Here is a 24,490-nt window from a genome sequence, read left to right on the forward strand (position 1 = left end):
AGTTAAATAGTGGCATTGTTGTTGTTCACTATTATGGTAATTGAATTCATAGGTAAACAATGCAACTAATTAGTAATATAAACAATTAACCAATTAAAATAGCTCTAAAACCTTATAAGCTACTCTAAATTGGGATTACTACTGTATCAGCATAACTCTCCTTTAGGCAAAGAAAATGGCATGTGACTAGAATCCCAAAACATAAGGTCACAAAACCATAAAAGAATCTTATGAACAATTGATTTTAGAAAGAAATATCTCTTTTGGGTAGATAAACTTTCTAGATCAATGTTCATTCTCTCTCTAAAAGAAAGCACATGTCAATTGAATAAATACAACCACTTTTGGTTGCATTGGACTTATTCATGACCATGAACAATATATTTCATATAATCAAACTAATGCTATTATTAGTCTTAATACGCACAATAACTCTTTTTGGGTAGAAAATTACATGTAGTAAAACTAAAAAATGTATCATTACCAGATATAATATTTCTTGAGCTTTGATAAATGCACCACTTTAGCAATTAAACATTCTGATAACTCACTATTTAATTCCTATGATATTAAACAAAATTGTCCTAACAAAAATTTCATGAGATATTAACCTTAATTATCTCTGACAATCTTTTAAAGCAAAGTTGCATTGAACACAGTGAACAAACAACCATTTTGGAACATTAATTCTCAAATTGCAGCTATTTACAAAAGAATGTGTTCATAAATGTGTTATAAATGAAATATAACACAACAAACAAGCATGTGCACTTCTAGTTAACAAATAAACTCCTCGCACCAGAAAACCTCTTTCATACATCCAAAAACACTATTCAAAGCCATCAAATTAGAAGTCAACGTGGTCGACTAGTAATGAGTGTTCATATGTTGGGTCATGGGTTATAAGCAAGCTGGAAAACCCAATTACCTGACCTATGTAGTCAATGGATCACCCAAACCTAGGGTCAATGGTCAACACTTTGACTAGTTAACCATTTGACCAATTTTAGTCAACAGGTTGTTTGACCCAGAAACTAGGTCAACTTGAAATGTGCATGGGCACACGTGCACAACCCAATTTCAATTGATTTTTGATTGATTTTAGGTTCAAAAACATGTTTAAAATCATGTATAATCTTTAACAAACACAAACAAATAATTTCCATGCCCAATTATCAACTGATTTGGCAAAATTCCCTAAACCCTAATTCGAGAATTAAGCCAAAAATGATCCAATTTCATAAAATATGCAAGTTTTATACCTCTAACACCAAATCTAAGAAGAAAACATAATAGAACACCTAATTCTATAATAATAGAACATAATGATTTTACCCAAATTCATAATTTAATCATAATAGGCTATGAAACACTGTAATACAAAGATTAGGGACATAGAAAAACTTGTTTGTGCCATTTTGTTGTGAAAATTGTTGCAAAATGGGTTGATTATCAACCTTTGAGCAAGTCTTCCTTCTTAGTTCTCAGTTGCAACGCGCAAAAGGAGTGCTAATAAATTATATCACATAACTTGGAAGGGGACCCTACCTTTCTTTTATTAAAAATAAAATGAGTTAATTAGGTTCTTTATTAAAAGTTTAATAACCTTATATTAGTCTACATTTACAACCCAAATTTAATAACTACAATATAAAATGTATTGTTACATTTTTGAATGATTACATCAAATCTATAAAATAAATTCTTTCTGAATTACATATTCACCCAGTTTTTATTAAACGATAATAAAGTTTAATCAATGTGTGCCCACGTTATTTCAACATTATGTTCTAACATTAGGATGGTAAAACTTTGATTTTCTATCTTTTAAAGATTTCTTCCAGAGATGGGAGAGAAGCAGCTTTTATGTATAATATTGGTCCTATCAAGTATAATGCAAAATCTACTTATCAAGTTAGACGAAATTCATCACTCTTTCTTTATTTCTTCTAATTTATTATTTATCACTTTTTATTTGTGACATTATAGGAAAAAATTTACCAGCCCAAAATATAAACCAAATCCGATGAAATCATAATTATTGGTTTGCTTTGAAATTTTTCGTGAACATGATCATGAGGACTGTGCACCCCTCTAGCTTTTAATTGGGAATTGTATCTTTGGAACGAGGGGAATACAATTTCCTCAACTACGATTGACTAGGCGATGAATATCTCGTGAGGATATACTATATGTCTAGCAAAAAATGCAAGGCCGGCCATTACCAAGAAAGGTCACACACAGAATAGACAAATAGACATTGATGGCTTAAAAGAAAGTATAAAGACAAAACAAAGAAATTGATTTATAATTACCACAATTCTCCATCGATGTTCACTAAATTAAAAATTATCATTCTCCAACTCGTTAAGAAACAGTATATGCTGATTAATTAAGCGATCTGTTTTTGCGCAAAGTTTTCATTTCAAGGAATCTTGAAGTAAACGCTATTAAACATATTCCCAAACTTCAGAGACTGAGAGTCTGATTGCTTCAAGCAATTTGATGGCTTCTTCTTCTCGTCCTCAAGTAAATTACGATGTTTTTCTTAGTTTCAGAGGGGAGGACACTCGCAACGGGTTTACCAGCCACCTCTATGCAGCTTTGTGTAGAAGAGAGATTAAAACTTTCATTGATGATGGGCTTAGAATAGGAGATCGTATTCCATCATCTCTTGTGGAAGCAATTGAAGGATCAAAGATTTCAATTATCATTTTCTCTGAAAACTATGCTTCTTCTAAATGGTGCCTCGAAGAACTCGTAAAGATCCTCGAATGTAACAGAAAATATGGTCAAATTGTGATACCAATTTTCTATCATATAGATCCTTCAGATGTAAGGAAGCAAACTGGAAGTTATGGAGCGGCATTAGCTGAACATGAAGTACGATTTCAGAGGGAGAAAGAGATGTTGCAGGGATGGAGATGGAGGATTGCATTGACGGAAGCTGCCAATATATCTGGGTTTGATTCAAATATTATTAGGTGAATCCTTTTACTTTGATTTATTTTTACTGCAATTCTAATCTTTAGACAGGTTGGTTTGTATTGTTAGGGTGTACCAGTTCAGGTTTTAGGTAGGAGACTTGCAACTATAACACAACTAAAATAGATCGTATCGAAAATTTTCAACCACAACCCAACTGGAAAAATTTTCAGGTTAACTTGGTTCAATCCGAATTGATCCAAACAATATAATGAGTCATGTTGCGTCAAAACACAATATGCAATGACACGATTTGTTATAAAACAATATATTTTGATATAAAGAAACGTTTTGTCAAAACAAAATGTTATATTAATAGGAAACATCACATTTTGATACAAAATGACATTTTTTGTGTTAAAACTGAACAACAAATTTTCACACGAAACAACAAATAAGACCACAATTAAATTACAATTAAATTTAACTGTGGTCTTATATTGTAAGTTTTGTCAAAGCAAAATTTCTCTGTTGTAATTTAATTGTGGTCTTATTTGTCTCATAAACATCTTTAATAAAGAAATTCTACCTTTATTAATTAACACACATGAATAATTAAATTATGAAAATATATAGATTTATCAATGAAAATAAGGAATCACAACAATCAATCATTATAGTACATAAAACATAATTATATATGAATAGCATGAGACAATCACGAAGATATTATATGCCAGACAATGATTTCAAATCAATGTTACTGATAAAACCAAGGTTTTAAGAACTAAACCAAATCATGAACTATTTTAAGGTCTAATTTTGATCAAACCAGTTAAACCATTTCAGTTTTGTGTAAAAACTTAAAACAGTTTGGTCAAATTACATGTTTTTTACATATTGAATTTAAATCTATGCATAATTTTTCAATTCAAACTATGCAAAACACGTGTTGAAATACCATTACAAATTAATTATGTAATATAACCATTACAACATAAGCCAAAGCAAAAACCAAACCTACTACATTAAACAAAACACAACAACAAATTGAACAAAACACAAGTCATTCACCATTCTACATAACATTAAACGTTAATTTAACAATACATGCATTACATAACATCAATTAACTGATGGAACATTAGAACTTTTAGATTGAAAATTTAGGTTCGAGTCTCTGTCACGTTTTTTAAACTTAAAAAAATTACATAGGAAAAAAATTTAACAAAACATAATTGGTCTAACATCAAGTTAACTAAATGAGTAATTAGTCATTCTTCAAGATCAGTGTGAAAATTAGTCATTTATGCAATTGTATAGATGTTTATGTCAGTGCAAAAAAAAATAATGTTTTTACTTGAAAAATAATGTGATAAATCATAATCGGTTGGATTATTACTAATAAGAATAGATCCTTTTCTATAAAACATTTATTCTAATTCATTTGCATTAAGTTCACCAAACTCCTCTTCATCGTCTACTATCCAGAAGTCAATTTTATCAATATTTTCATAATTAATTTGATCATTTTTTTTTTGGGTGTAAAATAACCTAAATGGCAAAAATGATAATAAGTAAAAAATTAAAAGAGCTTAATACCAATAACCATTAAGTAGGGTAAAATCATATGAAAACAATTTAAAAAAACATGATAAATAGTCTAAATAGAGATATTAAAAATACAATGATGCATAATTGACAATTGTATTACCTATTTTGCAACCATAAGTTAGAATGAATGAAAACAAGATTATTCAAACATTGATGCTCCAATTTATTTCTCTCCCTAGTATGTATGCATTCAAAATACTCCAATTACACTCACAATATGAAGATATTGAAGTTTGACTAAAAATTTTAATTGCAAACTTCTATAAATTGGGATACAGTATCCAAATGTTCTCCACCATTCATGTATACAAAATGGCACATAAATAATTATGTAGCGGAATTTCATAACTTAGAAAAAGAATTGACACATAAAATACATATAAATTTAATACGTGCTAGATTGTGTGGATTTGCATGTTTCAATAGCAAGTTGATGTGAAAAATTCCCCTCATAACTGCGAAACATTCTACCCTTTTCCAATAACTTCGACATACTGACATTAAACATCGATGTTTTACTCTCAGAAACATCTAGGAAACCATTCAATACCTTTGGTTTTGTGCAAAAAGATTCATGGTCATACTGAAAGGCCAAATACAAGCAATATGTAGTTATATGAATGCCTCGACATAATGTCCTTTCCCACCTCAACTTGATAATTTGAGTGTAAGGCTTGTAGAATTTTTTTTTATTCTTGAACAACTTCTTTATCTTTGTCCTAGTTTTATGCATTCCATCATAGACATATTCTAATGCAGATCTCTCATCTAACTCCATAATACAAAGCAAATACATAAATGAACCCACAACTTTTACAATTATACCTATTGTGTTCCCAAATTCAATATTCAGAATTATGGTCACAATTTCTTTGCCTGTATTATTTCTCTCACATCTAGAATCAATAGAAAATCTATCTATGATCACTTGCAAGTCATGCTTATGCTCATAAAGACTTTTCTATGTGATGAAAGTCGTAGCAAACCTAGTTGCACTAGGTGGGATAATTTCTCTCCATCCTTCTTTCTTTCTCAATCAAACTATCAATAATGTATTATTATAAATAAACATTGTCACAAGAGATGCACTTTTGAAATTCTAACAATGTTATTCATTTCACCAATATCTCTTAAAATCAAATTAATACAATTTGCTACACAAGGTGACCAAATAATATTTTGATATTTTGCAAACAACAATCTTCTAGCAACTTTATAATTAGTTTCATTATCAATCACAAAATAGACAATGTTGTTAGGCCCAACCCATAAAACAATTTCCTCAAACAACCCAAATAACATGTCCGCCCCTTTTATAACATCAGATGCATTTACTAATTTGATAAAACAAATTCCTTTTAGACAATACACTGAAAAATTTATCAACAAACTATTTGAAATGTCCATCTAACCTTTAGCCATAAGTGTACAACCAACATCTTTCTAAATTTTTTTTGTAACTATCAACAAGTAATTGAACTTCGCTTTTTCCATCATTTAACAAACTCACACGTGCTTCATAATATATTGGTTGCTTATATATAGGAGCAATTGCAATTATGACATCCAACATAGTTTGGAAATAAATAAAATTTAATACATTAAAAGGGATGCAAACATCATATAAGAACCTAATAACAACCATGTTGGCTCTCCATTTAGCTTCTTTTCTAGCCAAAACATTTCTTATTAAGGGTTGAGATCTATTAGTAATCCTTGAAGCAAAAAAGTCACCAACCCCAACTGGTCTTTTTTTTTTTTGAATAATTTGAAAATCTATTTTGTTTTCTAGAAAAGCCAATATTAGCTTTATTCATATTCATTTGACCTACCCTAATCCCAGATGATGACATTCTTTCACTTTATCTATCTATTGCACATAAATTACAGAATAATAAATAACTATAAAAGAAGAGTACCAATTTTATAGATGTGTTTTTATTTATTTATTTATTATATATTATATGAGCATTAAGAATTAAGTCAGAAACTCAAAATCAATGGAATATTTAATCATTAATAAAAAAAATAATGTAAAAGTTAGGATCTCAAACAAAGTTTGTTACAATAGAATAAACAAGTATGAAATATTTGTAACATGAGAAATACTATGCTACCCATTATAGGTACACAAATGTATATACACTTACACGTGTCGTCACATGATTGAGTATTATTTTATCTTTAATTTTAAATCATTTAATCATATTATAACACATATAAGTTTGTATATATTTGTATACTCAAATGGATACATATAGTTTTATTGTTGTAGCATAGACATATTATGTTAAGCTATTAAATTTCAAACATTACACATGTTCAAGGTTAAATTGTTCAAGTGTGCATAAAACTAGAAGAAAGACAGGTTTATCCCACCATTTTTCAGAATTCAAACAATTAACGTGGCTAAAATTTTAGCACATAAAATCGTTACACATGTTCAATTATTTTGGTTGTTCCAGTCTTCATGTATCAATTACACATGATATAACTTGAAAATTATGTATGCTGTTGAAATAAACTAACAATATTACACACAATAGAAATATTATGATTTGTCATATTAATGTTTATTTCACAAAAAAATATTTATGTGTGTTCAATTATTTCAATAAACATATAGCAGTTGTTCATCACACATTACACACACAATATGCAAATCATTACTCATAAACTTATACATAACAAAGTCATCGGAGTTATTACCGGAAGTCATAACCGCATGAACTTGACAATTCACAATGAAGTTTTCGGTAGAAGAAGTCAACTACTTAATGCAAACGAAGAAGAAAACTTTAGCAGAAGAAGTCAAACATTGTTGACTCACCTTTGTGCGTGGTGGGGCTAAACCAATTTCATCAAAGTCTTGAGATTTTGATAGTTAGCTGTCAGTTTCGTGCACTGCTGTGTCTGTTAGGGTTAGGGCACAAGATGTGCAACGAATGATTTTGGGAATTTTTTTTTTAATTTCAATTTATATGAACTGGACAATGGGTGAACCGCAGGAAACTGGAAACCAGCTATGAACTGTCAGTCCACCTACGGTCCAACCCGAAAAATTGCATAAAACAGTTTTTCTTATAAAGTAATTGCCTGAACCACCACTTCACAGTCTGGCCGGTCCAATTTTGCAAACCTTGGATAAAGCATCAAAAAACTTATAAATGTACAACAACAAATAAATGATAAGTAATTTTTTGACAAGTCTACAAAAAAGAATTATTAAGTATGAATATTTTCAGTAGGAGAATAAAATTCTTCTAGAATGCCTAAGGGCCACCCCTCCTAAGCATACGTGCATTCAGCCAACATGTTAGATGTTGTAAGAAGAAAAACCACGTAGGAGTTAATTGGAAGGATCTATCATAATTAAGTTTGAGGGAACTAAAATTAAGTTTTAACCAAACAAATCTCAATAAAGATGAGAGTTAGAGCACTTTACTCATTAAATATCTTCTCTGCTTTATTCATATTTGTAATATCCTTTGTGACCCTGTTCAACTTGATGTCATTACTTTTTTCCACAAAAAAAAAAAAAAAAGGTTATTGATTTTATGGGAGGTAATAAGAAATATATAATATTTTTTAAATAAAAGGCACTCTTAAAAATTATTAATTTTATAAAGGAGGTTTAAAACCGATAAATTTATAATATTGAAATTCTTTAAAATTAATTGAAATTTACTCTTTTCTTCTAAAACTTTCTAAAAGTCTTTACAATATAAAAATATTTATATATCTCATCAATCAATATTATTATAAGAAATATGATTTATGTTAAGATATTATTTGTTAAAACTAATATCGATATCTTGAGTTGTAAAATACTATTTTCCTTTTCTTATTTATTTCTAATAATGTGTGTTCTTTTATTATATTTCATTTAATTATATTAATATATATTGGTGGAATATATTATTAATATTATTTATTTATATTATAATTGTAAAAATTACCCATTTAAATTGTTTTGAGGCTGAAATAAAATTTCACATAAATAATAGTAAGAGATATTCAAATAATTTATTCAAATTACTTTAAGTAGGGTTGGATTAGAGCCGAATTGAGCCCAAACAAGGTGATTCTTGTTTTAAACTTGTTTTTGGGGCAGCTCAACTTGGGCTTAACTCGAATTGTGTTTGGCTTCCTTCATGGATTGGGAGTTCGTGTTCGGCTCAAGTTCATGTAAATAAGCTGAACTTGGCTTAGGTTAGCCAAACTCATTCGCTTAAATTTGGTTCACTTGTGGCTTGAGCAGTGTAGTTTAAATTTATTTTTGCTCAAGCTCAAGTTCGAGTTTGTATATGTCAAGCTCGAATCCAAGGCTCATGATTGGTTTTTAAATATATTTTAACTTGTGTTCGGGCTCAAATTCGTATATGTCAGGTTGAAGTTCGAATTCGTTCAAACAAAACTTGTATCAAGCTTGAGCAAGCTCACTGCGAATTTAGCCTTAACTTTATGTTTAAAATAAATTATTTATTATTTTTAGTTAATGAACATGATTTAATAATTAACATAGTGAAAAGTAAATAGAAATGAATAATTATTTCATCGATGTGGGTTGGATTCAGATTGGATTGACCCAAACATGATATAAACAACAATTTGTGTCAAAAAAACTCTATTCCAACATAGTTCTTTAACGTATCAAGTAAAATTAATGGATCATATTACAAATTATCAGCTCTGTTAATTTTACTTTATGGTTATATTTATGTATTATTTTTTTTCTAGTCAGGATAAATATACTTCAATAGTGGATTATAGTTATGTGATAGCTATAATATCAAGACTTTAATTATTATACGTTGTATATCCTTTATTTTTTAAAATTAAAATAAGTTATAAATTAATCTTAAAATTTAATTATTTGATGTTTCAATTGTAGGCCTGAATCAAAACTTATACAGAAAATTATTAAAGTTGTTATGAAGAGATTGAATAATATGTCTTCTGGTTATGAGAACTTGGTTGGAGTAGCAATGAAGATTCAAACAATTAAATCTTTATTATCTAATGACTCGAATAAAGTGTGCAAAGTAGGGATTTGGGGCATGGGCGGTATCGGCAAAACAACTATTGCCAATGCAGTCTTCAACGAAATTTCGAGTCAGTTTGAAGGTTCTTATTTCATTCAAAATGTTAGGGAAGAATCGGAGAAACGTGGACTAATTCAGTTGCAGGAAAAACTTCTTTCTACAATATTAGAGGAGGAACGCCCCAATATAAGGCATGCTTCCACAATAGAAAGACTTAAGAGGAAAAAGCTTCTCTTTGTTTTTGATGATGTAACACATATACATCAAATAAATGAATTGATTGGAGACCTTGAAAACTTGGGCACAGGAAGTCAAATCATTATAACAACAAGAGATAAACAAGTACTTGTAAGTTGTAAAGTGGATCATGCCAACATATATGAGGTTGAAGGGTTGTATGCTGCTGAATCTTTTTGGCTTTTTTGTCAATATGCCTTCAAACAAAACCATCCCATCGATAAAGAATACACAAAGCTGTCAAATAGAGTTCTACGTTATGCTAAAGGTGTGCCATTAGCTCTTACAATTTTGGGTTCTTTTCTATGTGATAGGGGAAAACATGAATGGGAAAGTACATTGGAAAAATTAAAAAATTGTCCACATCAAGATATCCAAACAGTGCTTAAGATAAGTTATGATGGATTAGATGTTGAAGAAAAGAAATTATTTCTAGATATTGCATGCTTTTTTAATGGATGGAAAGAACATGTAGTTCGTCAATTCTCATCAAGTATTGGACTGACAGTACTTATTGATAAGGCTCTCATAACTATTTCATATGAAACTGTAAGAATACATGATTTGCTTCAAGAAATGGGCATGGAAATTGTTCGACAAGAATCCTTGAATAAACTGGGTGAACGTAGTCGATTGTGGCTTGATAATAATGTCTATGATGTATTGAACAAGAACAAGGTATGTACCAAAAAAATTAGCTTTCAGCTTCTATTTTATACCAATTGTTATATCTAGGAGATTATCATTTTAATTTTAAAGTACAATTAGAAGTCTTAGGTTTCTTTCATTTTGATAGAGAAAAATTGTGGGAAAATGTATTCAACAAATTAAAAAAAAAAAACCTCATGCATATTTCCTCTTACATTAGTTCTTGTGGTAACGGGCTTGGGGTGGTTCTTCTGGGAGGAATATCTATTTATTTAAAGTAATTGTGTTGTTAACTCATCATTTTGATTTTGATTATAGGGAACTGATAAAATACAAGGCGTACGATTTAATATGTCTGAAATAAGAGTGACACTCTTAAATCCTCATGCTTTCTCAAAGATGGATTATCTAAGATTATTGATAGTGGATACGTCAAACTACAAGGGCAAATATAATAATGTGCATGGTTTTGAAGGTCTGCAATCTGATTTCACAGAATTAAGATGCCTCTTCTGGGATTTTTATCCATTCCGATCACTGCCTTCGAAATTTTATCCTCAGAACCTTGTTGTACTTAAAATGCGTCACAGCAAGCTTAAACAACCATGGACTGATATCAAGGTATATATATGTTGATTTCATATGATAATTTTCATTTATATATTTTCAATATTAGATTTTCTAATTTGTCCTTGTAAATTTTAATTATTTTTTTGTTACAGGATCTTGCTAATTTGAAATTGATTGACCTAAGTCACTCAAAGCATCTATTTGAACTTCCAGACCTCTCAGAGGCTCAAAACCTGGAGTGTTTAATTCTAGAAGATTGTACAAGTTTGTCTGAGATCATTCCTCCAACTCGGAATCTCAATAAACTTGTCAGTTTGAATCTAAGAAACTGCAAAAGCCTTACCAGTCTTCCAACTGGACTTCAATCCAAGTCTTTAAAAGATGTTATTCTCTCAGGCTGCTCTAATCTCAAGACTTGTCCAATGATCGCATGTAATATGGAACGGTTGTGTTTGGATGGAACTGCGATAAAAGAATTATCTTCTTCCATTGAAAGTTCTTCCAGACTAGTTGAATTGAATCTTAAGGATTGTTTGAGGCTTGAAAGTCTTCCAAGCAGTGTTTGTAATTTGGAATCTCTTCAACAACTTGATCTTTCTGGTTTGTTAACGGTAAAGTTTGTTCTAGGGATCCCGCACAATATAAAAGAGTTAAATTTAGAAGGAACTGCGATAAAAGAGCTGCCTTCAACAATTGACAATGCATCCCGTCTTGAAAGATTGAGTCTAAAAGATTGTTCAAGCCTTGTGAATCTTCCAAACGGCATTTGTAAATTGAAGTCTCTCAAATATATTTGTATCTCTGGTTGTTCGAAACTTGACAGATTGCCAGAAGACATAGGATATTTAGAAAGTTTGGAAACGCTTGAAGCTACTGGAAATTCTAAGGACTGTTTAAGGCTTGAAAGTCTTCCAAGCAGCATCCATAATTTAAATCTTCGATTTCTCAATCTTTCTGGTTTGGTTTACCTAAAGATCGTTCCAGAGTTCCCACGGAGGATAGAAGAGTTATATTTAGATGGAACTGCGGTAGAACAATTGTCTTCATCAATTGAGAATGCATCCAATCTAGTAAGATTGAGTCTTAAAGATTGTTCAAGCCTTAGAAGTCTTCCAAACGGTATGTCCAAGTTGAAATCTCTTAAATATATTTGTATCTCTGGTTGTTTAAAGCTTCATACATTGCCTGAAGATATTGGACATTTGCAAAGTTTGGAAGTGCTGGAAGCTAATGGAACTTCTATAGGGAAAATACCTTCATCTATGACGGGCCCGCTATCACCAGGTCAATCAGGTTTGCAATTTTTAAGGAGATTGAACTTGAATCACTGCAGTCTTACACAGTTGCCCAATAATCTTGACCGGATATCCTTGCTCAGAGAGTTAGAATTAGAAGGAAACAATTTTGAGAACCTACCAGCAAGCATCGTGAACCTTTCTAAGTTAAAGCTCCTTAACATACGTGTTTGCAATAGGCTTAAGTCTTTACCGAAGCTTCCGAGTAATATAGAAGAACTTAGGGCAGATAATTGCAAAAGGCTGAAAGCAATTTCAGGTTTGAAAAATCTTAATCAAAGACATTGCGGAAGGAAACTCAGCTTCCCTAATTGCGTCAGTCTGAATTGGAATGCAGTCAGAGACATATTTCATGATGCTGCATTGGATTTGTACTCAGATGAATTTGAAGTATTCAAATATGAAAAGGTATCATTCAGTGTATCTCAATTTCCTTTTCTTATATAAAAACAAAAGACATGATATTAAAATTAACCATTTTTATGTATGATAAATGTATTAGGTTGCTGGCAAGCCACAAGGTCTTATGTGTTTCCCAGGAAGCGAAATTCCCGAATGGTTTAACATTCAAAGTAGTGGATCTGTCATAGAGTTACCAGAAGGTTCATTCAACCATAAGAAATTTCTGGGTTTTGTCTTCTGTGTCATTGTCAAAGGCCAAGGTTCAAGTAATTTCTTGAATGTTGAGTATGAGTTTCTCGTGAAATGCCAAAATGAATACATGACATTTGATAAAAAACTGCTTTCCGTTGGACCGACGAATATTAAATCGGATCACGTGTTACTGGGGTACAATTGCAATACATGTGAAGTTTTTGAATTCTCCTGCGACACGGAGGCCATTATCACTTTCACACCTGAGCAAAAAAATAAAACCAAATCTGGGGTCAAAAGGATAAAGAAGTGCGGGGTCCGTTTGGTGTTCACTCAAGAATTTAATGAACCCATGACAAGATCAACATGTACCATCATTGATGAAGAGGAAGTGCAAGAGGAAGCATATTCTGTCTCCAAAGGGTTTAGATCTTCAAATTTCTTTAAAGGTGAATCTAGCTCAAGGTATATATACCTTTTTTATTGCCTATAATTAAGCATTTGTTTCTTCTTTAAAATATGTTTTCTAGTAAAGTTATATTATATACTTAATATGTTTTCTAGTAAAGTTATAATATATACTGAATATGTTTTATCTTTCCTGATACCATAAGATACTCTATAATCGATGAAGAGCATAAGGAAGCATACTCCAAGGGATTTAAATCTTCAAATTTCTTTATAGGAGAATCTAGCTCAAGGTAATTAAATAACATACGTACCTTCTATACTGTCTATGATTAAGTAATGGTTTCTTTAAAAATATGATTTCCCGTAATCTTATATATGGATTAAAATAGGTTTTATCTTTTCCTGATACATATGAATTGCATTGATTATGTTTGATCTTTATTTCTAATATATCCTTTTTGTTTCGCTATATTATGAATTTGGATGAGAAAAGTTCTGGGTTGCATCAACTACAACACGAGGAGGAAGAAGTGGAAGAGTTCAATCCAAGTGCAAATAATTTCAACCCAAGCCCCAATGAATCCAGTAGATTTACTTCTGATTTGAATGAAATTCCTCAATATTTAATTGGATCAACAAGGGATAAGACAGGCACAAATAGGCTGAACCCTGCAGACAATGATGGGGTAAAACTGAAAGGATGTGGCTGCGTAATTTTATGATGAAGATTAACCACAACCTAAAGAAGTCAAATTCTAATGAAGAGCGAAGCCTGTACCTTGTATTACTTTCAGTTTTATGAATATATTGGTAAGTTTTTTGTTCTCAATTTTTATGTCTTGTTCCTTAATATTCAGTAAGTGCAGAAACTGATGATATTTCTGCTAAGAATCAGATGTATCAATGTTTTCTTTTTTATTGTTCGTTATTTATTTAACTACGTCTGATTTGTTATTTGTTAGATTACATTTATATATAGTTAAAAAAATGTTTAAAGTATATTTTATTTATATTTGCAAACACAGTAAGTTGTTTTGAGAATAATTTATCACACTTTTTCCAGTCAAACAGAAAAACTCAATTTCATTTGATCAATATGACTGTTTGGTGTAAAACTATTAAGATACAATAATGTGTAACTACTTTGAATACATAAATCGTTATACACTTTATATGTATCATTATATGAATGAATGATTTTGAAATAAAGATAAAATAGTATTCGATCATATAATAAGTTTATTCATTTATGTATTTAAAGTAGGTATTTGTAGTATTGCTCATTAAGATGTGCTAATATATCATGCTTAAATGGAAAACCCATGATCCATAATTAACGGTCACACGATGAGTTTGAGTTTGGATTCAGAAGGCTGTCGAGGATGTTGATGATACAAGAAGGGAAGACGCCAAGGCACTCTGACAGCAGCCACTAAGCCAGTTCAACATTGATGCATGCCCAGGGTACTAAAATCTGTTCTAAACAAAGAAGACATGTTTAAATTCACGCTGAATCTGTATCTTGCATTTGGCTGTGCGTTTAGTGACCTGTATTTATGTCGATTACCTGGTTTTTTTTTTAATATTGTTACAAATGATGTTGAATCTCTTAGCAACGATGACTTCAAAACTGTAACCTGCTGTCACCTGTAACAAAACTAGCTGTTCTGGATTTCAAAGTTCAACTCTGGGATGCTGAGCCTCCAGAACTCGTAAGCAAGAGCCTTTTGTGATCATGATAAATTATTCCTCCGTTCTTAATGGCCTAATTATAAACATCATTGTTATTTTCCGAATGTAGGTAAGGAACTTGAACTCTGAACACAAAAAAGTAAAAACTATGTCATTGAACTACTGGAATGATCGCAATTTAATGTCAAGAGGCCTCGATAAATCTATTGGCAGTTTAATTTCTTTCTGTCTTTTATGGAGTATGGATATATGCATTTATTTCCCCTGCGGCTATTCTAATTGCTTTCATGGAGTATGGATATCTACAATTATTTCCTCTCTAGCTATTCTAATTGTTGAAATCACATACTGACTTTTATGATCCTACCATGTTCTTATTTGCATTTAAAGCACGAGGCAATGTCACCTCTTGCATAAAAATGCCCAAATTCCTTATTCCCAAGCAAAAATGCCCATAATTTTTTTTAAAATATCAAAATTACCCTTCCTCTCATATATATAAATGCCCTTACTCACTAAATTCGATTCGAAAAAGACTATTCGTGGAAAATAAATATTGAGTTGGGGGGAAAAGTTACTTTTTTGAAATTGCAGTGGCGCTAATAGATTAGAAAATTATTGAAGAGGCAAGGGATAAATATTGGATAGTAGAAATTTTTTTAGGGGGTAAATTGATAGTTTTCATACCTAAGGTTTCTCGACGTGTAGTTTTTGAATTTTATATCCGTTTTTTTCTGTTTTAGGGTTTTTCAATATATAGTTTTCAAAATTAAGATTTGTTATTTTGATTTTTGTGCTTTTTGACACATTTTACGATGTAATGACGTAATTTCAGCTCAAGATTTCGGTTTTTTCGTTTATAGGATATATTGATTTGTATTTTTCAGATTTCTAAACGATTTTTCGATTAGTGACATTCTTACGTATTTCAACTGATAGAGTTCGAATTTTAATTCTATTTTTTCGATTTTTGTAGTTTTAGGATAAATCGAGTCTTTTTTTCAGATTTTTTAACGATTTTTTGATTATTCACATTCTATGAGATTTCAACGTATAAAATTTGAATTTTATTTTCGTTTTTTCAAATTTCACCATTTTATGATATATCGATTCGTATTTTCCAGATTTTCGAATAATTTTTGAATTATTGATATTCTAGGGTATTTCAACATTTAGAATTTGAATTTCAGTTTTGTTTTTTTGAATTTAACTGTTTTAGGATATATCGACTCGTATTTTGAAGATTTCTAAATGATTTTTTGATTATTGACATTTTATGGTATTTTAAAGTATAGAATGCGAATTTTAGTTTTGTTTTTTCGATTTTCGTCGTTTCAGGATATATTGATTCGTATTTTCAGATTTTCGGCTGATTTTTTTGTTGTTAATATTCTAGGGTATTTCAATGTATAGAATTTGAATTTCATTTCTATTTTTTCGAATTTCACCTTTTAAAGATATATCGACTCGTATTTCTCAGATTTTCGAATGATTTTTCGATTGTTGACATTCTAGGGTATTTCAACGTTTAGAATTCGAATTTCAATTCTGTTTTTTCAAATTTCACCGTTTTAAGATATATCGACTCGTATTTTGAAGATTTTCGAATGATTTTTCGATTATTGATATTTTATGGTATTTGAAAGTATAGAATTCGAATTTCAGTTCTGTTTTTTCGATTTTCTTCTTTTTAGAATATATCGATTCGTATTTTTAGATTTTTGGTTGATTTTTCTATTGTTAACATTCTAGGGTATTTCAACGTAGAGAATTCAAATTTTATTTTTGTTTTTCTGAATTTCACCGTTTTAGGATATATCGACTCATGTTTGATAGTAACATCACTCAAATCACATATAAAATGAAATTAAATACATATCCATATATAATGACAGATAAAGTACATCGTACACATATGCACATACAATAAATATATACATAAGAACATATGAAAAACGATAAATAAATAACAAACTAACTAAATATACACTCGTAAGCTACTCGATACAGTGAAAATACAACTGCAACGCTAAACGTTGATGCATGGAGGTAGACGACTCTCGGGGAAAATCGACACTCCGTGACAACGCCAAACACTCAAAAAATCGTAACATAAAAATGCCACAATCACCAGAGCCCTCCCCCTGCTGAGGGACATCCGTCGCTCGATATAACGCGAGGGGATCATGTCATGGAGTCTGCCCAAAAGATATCCAAAAGCTCGTCGCCTCTAATAATGTGGGTATGAATGCCATGTATGGTCGCATCCGCTGCTCCAAACATCCCATATTCCTCGAATATGATTCCTCTGAATCATACACCGTAATCGACCACTCACGAAAATCTATAACTTCGGTCACCCAATATGCATAGTCGAAGTTTATAGGGATATAAACCTATAAACAGTGACAAAATACAATTGATTATAAACTAATTCAACGTAAAATGTTATGAAAATACATATATACTATACCTTATCGACCATCCCCTATGGTTTGTAAAACAATCTCGGGGTGTACACTGCCTCAACCATCCTCATGAAAAGGGCCAAAAACTCGAACTCCTCATATGGTGTGGTTTGCCAACTCTTCTAGGCCATCTCAATATGACCTCCAAAGAATGTGTGGGCAGTCGTCCAACACTGTGAAACAGTCGCAAGGTGATCGTCTTGGTGCCGACATAATATAGCCAAAAATGAATCTACATGCTAAAATGGTATAAACAACTTTAAATGTGTTAGTTATTGGCAAATATATCAAACTTTTAACCGAATTTTATAGTATAGATAATTTACATCGTTGGTTAGCCACTGACGCAAATCTACCACAAGCCGCCAAAAACTGTCCTTCAACTTTGACCCGATAAAGTAAACATCATGCGCGTCGGAAGCCGCAGCTCTGGTGTACCACGTGAGGAAAAATTCCTCACGCTCTGAGGCAGTGGATGGAATGGTCCTGAGTTGCTATTTCGCTCTCCCTCTAAGTGGATTTGTATACTGGGTGCGAACTAGCGGACCCTTTCAAACTATTCGACCGTGTGCTATACGAATCAGCTGCAAGTTCCAAGAAACTAATAATTCGTTATTTCATCCTATGTAACAATTTGACATTAATCGATTAACGTTACCTTATTCATGTATGCGGGAGGAGGTTCGGTTGGAGAATCCTAAATGAGGGTCAAGTCCACCGTGTGTGCTCCTTCGACGGATTGTAAAATTGTAATTTTGTTCATTCGTGACCAATATATATAAATATTTATATACTAATTTTAAATACTCAATACCTCAATCTGGATGGCCTCAAAAACGTTCTCTTGGAAGTCCTCCTCCAGTGAACTAATATCCATTGTCCTTTTGCTCGAGCTCGGGATATCAACAAGTAACCATAGTCGCTCGTCCTGAAAAAGAGACAAAACATCATTAAATAAAAATTATAATTGGGAAGACAAATCGATCAATGACATTTCTTAAAAAAACATAACCTCAACTTCTAGGGAAAGTGTTTGGGGAGAACCCTCAATCGATGACATCTCAATACGGGTTCTCTACATGCATGAAAAAGACAAAATGGTAAATGATATGTAGATATAAAATATAATATCTACAATAATTTTCATACCTCAAGTGGATGATCTAAAGCAATTGGAGATCCGATTGAAAGACCTTCATGAGAAAGACCCTATACGAATATAGAAAATGAATTAATCGATAACAAAATAATCATAAAAATAAAGTTTCATCGATAAGTGACATACATCAACTCGAACAGGTGATGCAACAGAAGGGCCAACCGGTGCCCCTTTTGGCGACTACCCTAAGGTAATAATAATAATAACTTAATTAGTAACATTTCATATATAACAATATTATAATATAATAACAACATTTAACATTAAATATAATTTTGAAATTACATACGAACCTCGTGTGACTGATGGGATGGCATTGCGGTATCAATGAGGGAGGTCATCCCGAGATCGTCGTTCCTCTCCTGTACAAATATAATTATAGTTATCAAAATAATAACGAAATACTATTTGTATAAGTAATAAATTAGAAGTAGTTTGACAACCTGAACGACGGGGGCTGGACATATATGCGTGACGATGTCCTCTAAACGAGTCATACGATCCTGTAATTGAGCCATATCATCGCGTAATCAAGTTATCTGTGATGGGTAGCACCCCAGTACGCCAATGTAGTATCTATTATGGAAATACTGGGTGATACAGATGGGGGACACTTCTCAGTGGCATGATAGGTAGTACGATCCTCCACTCCAAGATGGTCTGTAGTCAGTGGGCTCTGAACTATAGGGGCACATAAAGGCTGCTCTATAACAGGAGGTTGAATAGGCTCCTTATGTGTCTCAAAAGTCTCGATCGGTACATTTGAAGGTCCTGAGGCTGGAGAAGCCTCGTCTCCTGTCACGAGAGGAATCAAAAATGATGAGGAGGAATCAACATCCGGTAAACTGGTATACTCGCGAATCTTAGCATACCATAGTAAACCCTTCTCCATCGGTGATGGACAAAAGGGGAATGTGACATTCTCCTAATGATGAAGATATATAAGTCAAAATAATTGTAACATTCAATGAATTAATCGACTTATTAATTAACGAGTACATATCGGATCACCAGTGAAAATACGACCTATATGAGTCTAACTAGGGACGTCTCATGTACGCCACCTAAACATCCGTAAAGACGCATAGAGATCAATAAGGTCAACCCAATCGTACAACCTGTCCAGAGTCTCATATATCCAATACTGTAATATAATCATTTACGATTTAAATAAGGCCAAAAGACTATTTCACACCCAAGGTATGCTGCAATCTCAAGTTTCCACCCTTTAACTATGGAAATATCAAACACCCACCCATGGCCGGTTAAATTTAACAGAACCCCAATGCTTGGAAATTTTATCTCTTTTTGCTCCCCTAAACTTTAAAAACTAAAATTTTCCTTTAGCCTAAGTTTTAAAAAATGGCAGTTTCACTCTAGGGTTTCGTTTTGAAATCTCCGACGACATCTCTAGCTCCATTGTCGATGACCTCTCCCTTCTGAAGCATCTTCTCCTTCCGATGATCTTTTTCCTCTCATTTTGATACCCGATCAACGTTGGAGAAACCTTGGGAGATGAAGACGAAGCTGTCGTCTTCATCTTCCTAGATGAAGACGACAGCTTCGTCTTCGTCTCCTAAGGTTTCTCTGACATCGATCGAATGTTCAAATAGGAGGAAAGAGATCGTCGAAAGGAGAGGATGCTTCGGGAGGGAGAGGCCGATTACAATGGAACCAGAGATGTTATCAAAGATTTCAAAATGAAACCCTAGGGTGAAACTGCCATTTTTTAAAACTTAGGCTGGGGGAAAATTTTAATTTTTAAAGTTTAGGGGGGAAAAATAGATATATTTTAGTTTATTTTTTAATATTATAGAGAAAATAATGATTTTACCCTTACCACCGTTAATTTTAACTGCTCATAGGTGGGTGTTTGGTATTTCCATAGTTAAAGAGTGGAAACTTGAGATTGCAGCATACCTTGGGTGGGAAATAGTCCTTTGGCCTTTAAATAAATCAATTCATATTTTTGTCAATTAATATATATAATCAATAAATGAAAACTAACCTAAAATGCGAAAGAAAATCTGTAGTGGTCGTATTTACGTATTTCAGGCATCCATTCGGAGCACACTTTGTCACTCGCCTGTGACATAGACTCGTATGTCATCTGCCACACGACAACACCCCAGGGGTAGGAATTAAACCCGTCTAGATGATCAACCAACTGTAAATATTCTAAAGACACCTTCTTTCATCGATCATTCCCCAACAAAACCATGTGAAGAACATATAGTAAGGCCATCTTGACAGCGTCAATATCATCATCCCTCCATGGTCGCTACAAGAAAACACACTCTAGGTTATGATACTGCACCTTTGGACAACCTTGAAAGTATGTATCCTTGATCCTATGTCTGGAGGAGCGAGGAATATATGAAGAGATATCAGTGCATCGGCTAAACGAAAGGCCTGTCACTAGAGCCAACTCAAACGGGCTAAATCTCACATCAACCCCGCTAATCCTAAACCAAAACTGGTCTCTGACAGAAGGCCGATGTAGCTGCCGTAGTAGAAATGTATGAACCAATATCCTAGAGAATTTGATTTCGGGTAAACGAAGGAGATACCAGAAACATGTCCTCTCAAATAGTCATAGCTGATTCGGAGTCAGTGTAGACATAATCCTAGATAATGTTGTGCATTGTGCACGACATATTAGATCTGCCTAGAATTGTCTGGACTCATTGGGGATTCGCAGCTCGCCTTCAACACGTTTTCTTTTGTGAGAAATATCTTGCAAAAATTTACAAAATTCGTAAGTCATTCATAAATAGCAAATGTGTAAACAAATGTCTTCATGAAAAAATCATAAAAAAATGAAAAATAGAAAACAATAAAAAAGGTGATCACAAAATTTAAAAAATAAGATTTCAGTATCTTAAAACGGTTAAAATAAAAAAACGAAACTGAAATTCAAATTTTATACATTGAAATACCTTAGAATGTTAACAAACGAAAAATCATTCAAAAATCTAAACAATACGAATCGATATATCCTAAAACGGTGAAATTCGAAAAAATGAAAATGAAGTTTGAATTCTGTATGTTGATATACCATAGAATGTTAACAATCGAAAAATCAGCCAAAAATCTTAAAATATTAATCGATATATCCTGAAATGATTAAAATTGAAAAAACGGAACTAAAATTCGAATTCTATACTTTGAAATATTTTAAAATGCCGATAATCGAAAAATCATTCAAAAATCTTCAAAATACGATCGATACATCCTAAAATGGTGAAATTCAAAAAAACAGAACTGAAATTTGAACTCTAAACATTGAAATACCCTAAACGATCAATAATCGAAAAATCATTTGAAAATCTGGAAAATACGAGTCGATGTAATCCTGAAAGAGCGTAAATCGAAAAAACGAAACTGAAATTCGAATTCTAAATGTTGAAATACCCTAGAATGTCAACAACCAAAAAATTGTTCAAAAATCTAGAAAGTACGAGTCGATATATCCTAAAACGGTGAAATTAAAAAAAAGGAAAATGAAATTCGAATTCTACACGTTGAAATACCACAGAATGTTAACAATTGAAAAATCAGTCGAAAATATGAATCGATATATCTTGAAATGACGAAAATCGAAAAAACAGAACTGAAATTTGAATTTTATACTTTGAAATATCTTAAAATGTCGATAATCGAAAAATCGTTCGAAATTTCAAAATATGAGTTGATATATCCTAAAACGATGAAATTCGAAAAAACGAAACTGAAATTCGAATTCTAAACGTTAAAATACCCTAGAATGGCAACAATCAAAAAATTGTTTCAAAATCTGGAAAATACAAGTTGATATATCATAAAAAGGTGAAATTCGAAAAAACGGAAATGAAATTTTTATTCTATACGTTGATATACCCTAGAATGTGAATAATTGAAAAAACGGAATTGAAATTCAAACTCTATCAGTTAAAATATATAAAAATGTCACTAATCAAAAAAATTGTTCGAAAATCTGGAAAATACGAATCGATATATCATAAAACGGTAAAATTCAGAAAAATAAAACTGAAATTCAAAAATACGAGTCGATATATCTTATAAATGAAAAAATTGAAATATTGAGTGGAATTAGGTCATTACATCGTAAAATGTGTCCAAAAGGCACACAAATCGAAAAACTAAATCTCAAATTCGAAAACTACATATTGAAAAACCCTAAAACAAAAAAAAAATAGATATAAAATTCGAAAACTACACGTTGAGAAACCCTAGCTATGAAAAATATCAATTTACCCCCTGAGAAAATTTCTATTGCAAATAGGTCCAATATTTATCCCTTGCCCCCTCAGTAATTTTCAAATATATTATCGCCCCTGCAGTTTCAAAAAAGTAAATTTTCCCCCCAACCCACGGTATTCACGGCAGTGGCCCACTGTCATATGGCAAATTTCAGAAACGCCCGCAGTGGATTAATTCTATGCGCCAACTCCCTAATATCTTAAAAATGCCATTTAACCCCCTAACCCACTGTCAATGTCTCTTGACAGTGGGAGTATTCGTCATGACAGTGGGATCCACTGTTCCCACTGTCGGACTGCCGATTACTTCGGACGCATTTTTCAGCCAAAAATCCGTCATTTTGGCCTCCAATTTCAACACAAATCAAATCTACATAGACTATAACACAAAATCCCTCAACAAATTCAACGAAAATAGCCAAGAATCAAAACATTTTAAGCATTGTTCAAAATCGAAACCCTAAAGTTTCAAACTGCAAAATCTCACTCAAATCTCAATAATATGAACAATAACTTGATTCAAACAAGATTACGAAAGATATACTAACATTCTTGACCATTTTCGATCGTTGGAAAGCAAGAAAATCTCCAGAAATCTGCTTGACAGTGGGATAACAGTGGGATAGTGGAGAAAGCGCGATTTTTCTTTGGATTTGCATAGTGACCGTGGCAGTTTCACCGTGAAAAATATGAAAATTTACCTTGTTTATATATAGGGGTAGTTTGGTCATTTCACAAATGTTGGGCATTTTTGCTTTAACCTGGTTATTTTAGATAATTTCGCTTAGACCCCCTTAATTTTGGCCTTTTATTATAATTTCCCGCATTTTTAATACAGTTCCTTCTCAAAATTTCTTGTTACCGATATGCCTCTAAACTATGTCCTACAAGTTGTTGTCCACCTTTCAGGAGAAGCCGAAGAAGAGCTGATAATTGAAATTAACGTCATAAATATACTTGATTGCTTAATCACTGTTGCATGAATCGTATTCGTCCTAAGTCCTAGTAATGGTAGCTGCTAAATGTTTCTAATGTGTTTACATTTGTCGAAGTTTTGGCGTAGCCTCAATTTAAGCACATTAAAGTAGCAGTATAATTAGATTTACATTCATCTAAGTGGCTATCAAGGAAATGTTTCGCTTATTATCTTAACTTGTAGAATGCTCAAGAAGTTTAAATGCAAGAATAGAATAGGCAAAACAATTCCCAAAATTATGAAATATTTATCATGATCTAATGGGAATATCAGCCAGGAGAGAAGACGATGATGGGAAAGCCAGCCAATAGCAAGAACAACAATCAGCCATCGGAGATAGAAGAACTTACCCTTGGGGTTGGGGGTTAGGGGGCAAGGGAATGTAGTTTTTTAAAGTTTAACAAAGAGAAAAATTGTTAGTTTTCAAAATTAAAAAGAAGAATGATACAAATTTTTAGGGTTTTAAGATTTAAAGATAAAATAATGATTTTATCCTTATTTTTAATTAAAAATTTTAATAAAAATTAACTTATAAATAGGTGTTTGAGTTTTTTTATCTGTCGTGAATATATTTTGAGGGTGAGGGCAAAATTT

The 24,490-nt window shown here is 32.0% G+C and overlaps 2 protein-coding genes and 1 long non-coding RNA gene across 3 annotated transcripts; all 3 read left to right on the forward strand.

The window, feature by feature from the left end:
* The first annotated feature begins 2,505 nt into the window (after nucleotides 1–2,505).
* LOC123229727 (disease resistance protein RPV1-like) lies at nucleotides 2,506–13,051 on the forward strand. Its single transcript, XM_044655647.1, has 6 exons — nucleotides 2,506–2,984; nucleotides 9,434–10,499; nucleotides 10,788–11,090; nucleotides 11,192–12,742; nucleotides 12,837–12,936; nucleotides 13,029–13,051. The coding sequence occupies exons 1-6, from the start codon at nucleotides 2,506–2,508 to the stop codon at nucleotides 13,049–13,051; spliced, it is 3,522 nt and encodes a 1,173-aa protein (XP_044511582.1).
* Nucleotides 12,944–14,157, forward strand: LOC123230057. The gene is made up of 3 exons (XM_044656157.1): nucleotides 12,944–13,393; nucleotides 13,543–13,629; nucleotides 13,833–14,157. The coding sequence occupies exons 1-3, from the start codon at nucleotides 13,056–13,058 to the stop codon at nucleotides 14,059–14,061; spliced, it is 654 nt and encodes a 217-aa protein (XP_044512092.1). The 5' UTR covers nucleotides 12,944–13,055; the 3' UTR covers nucleotides 14,062–14,157.
* Nucleotides 14,158–14,707: 550 nt separating this feature from the next.
* On the forward strand, nucleotides 14,708–15,020 carry LOC123230058. The gene is made up of 2 exons (XR_006505007.1): nucleotides 14,708–14,803; nucleotides 14,953–15,020. It is a non-coding gene; the product is annotated as an uncharacterized LOC123230058 (long non-coding RNA).
* Nucleotides 15,021–24,490: the final 9,470 nt, after the last annotated feature.

Source organism: Mangifera indica, chromosome 11 (assembly GCF_011075055.1).
Source record: "Mangifera indica cultivar Alphonso chromosome 11, CATAS_Mindica_2.1, whole genome shotgun sequence".
NCBI lineage: Eukaryota > Viridiplantae > Streptophyta > Magnoliopsida > Sapindales > Anacardiaceae > Mangifera > Mangifera indica.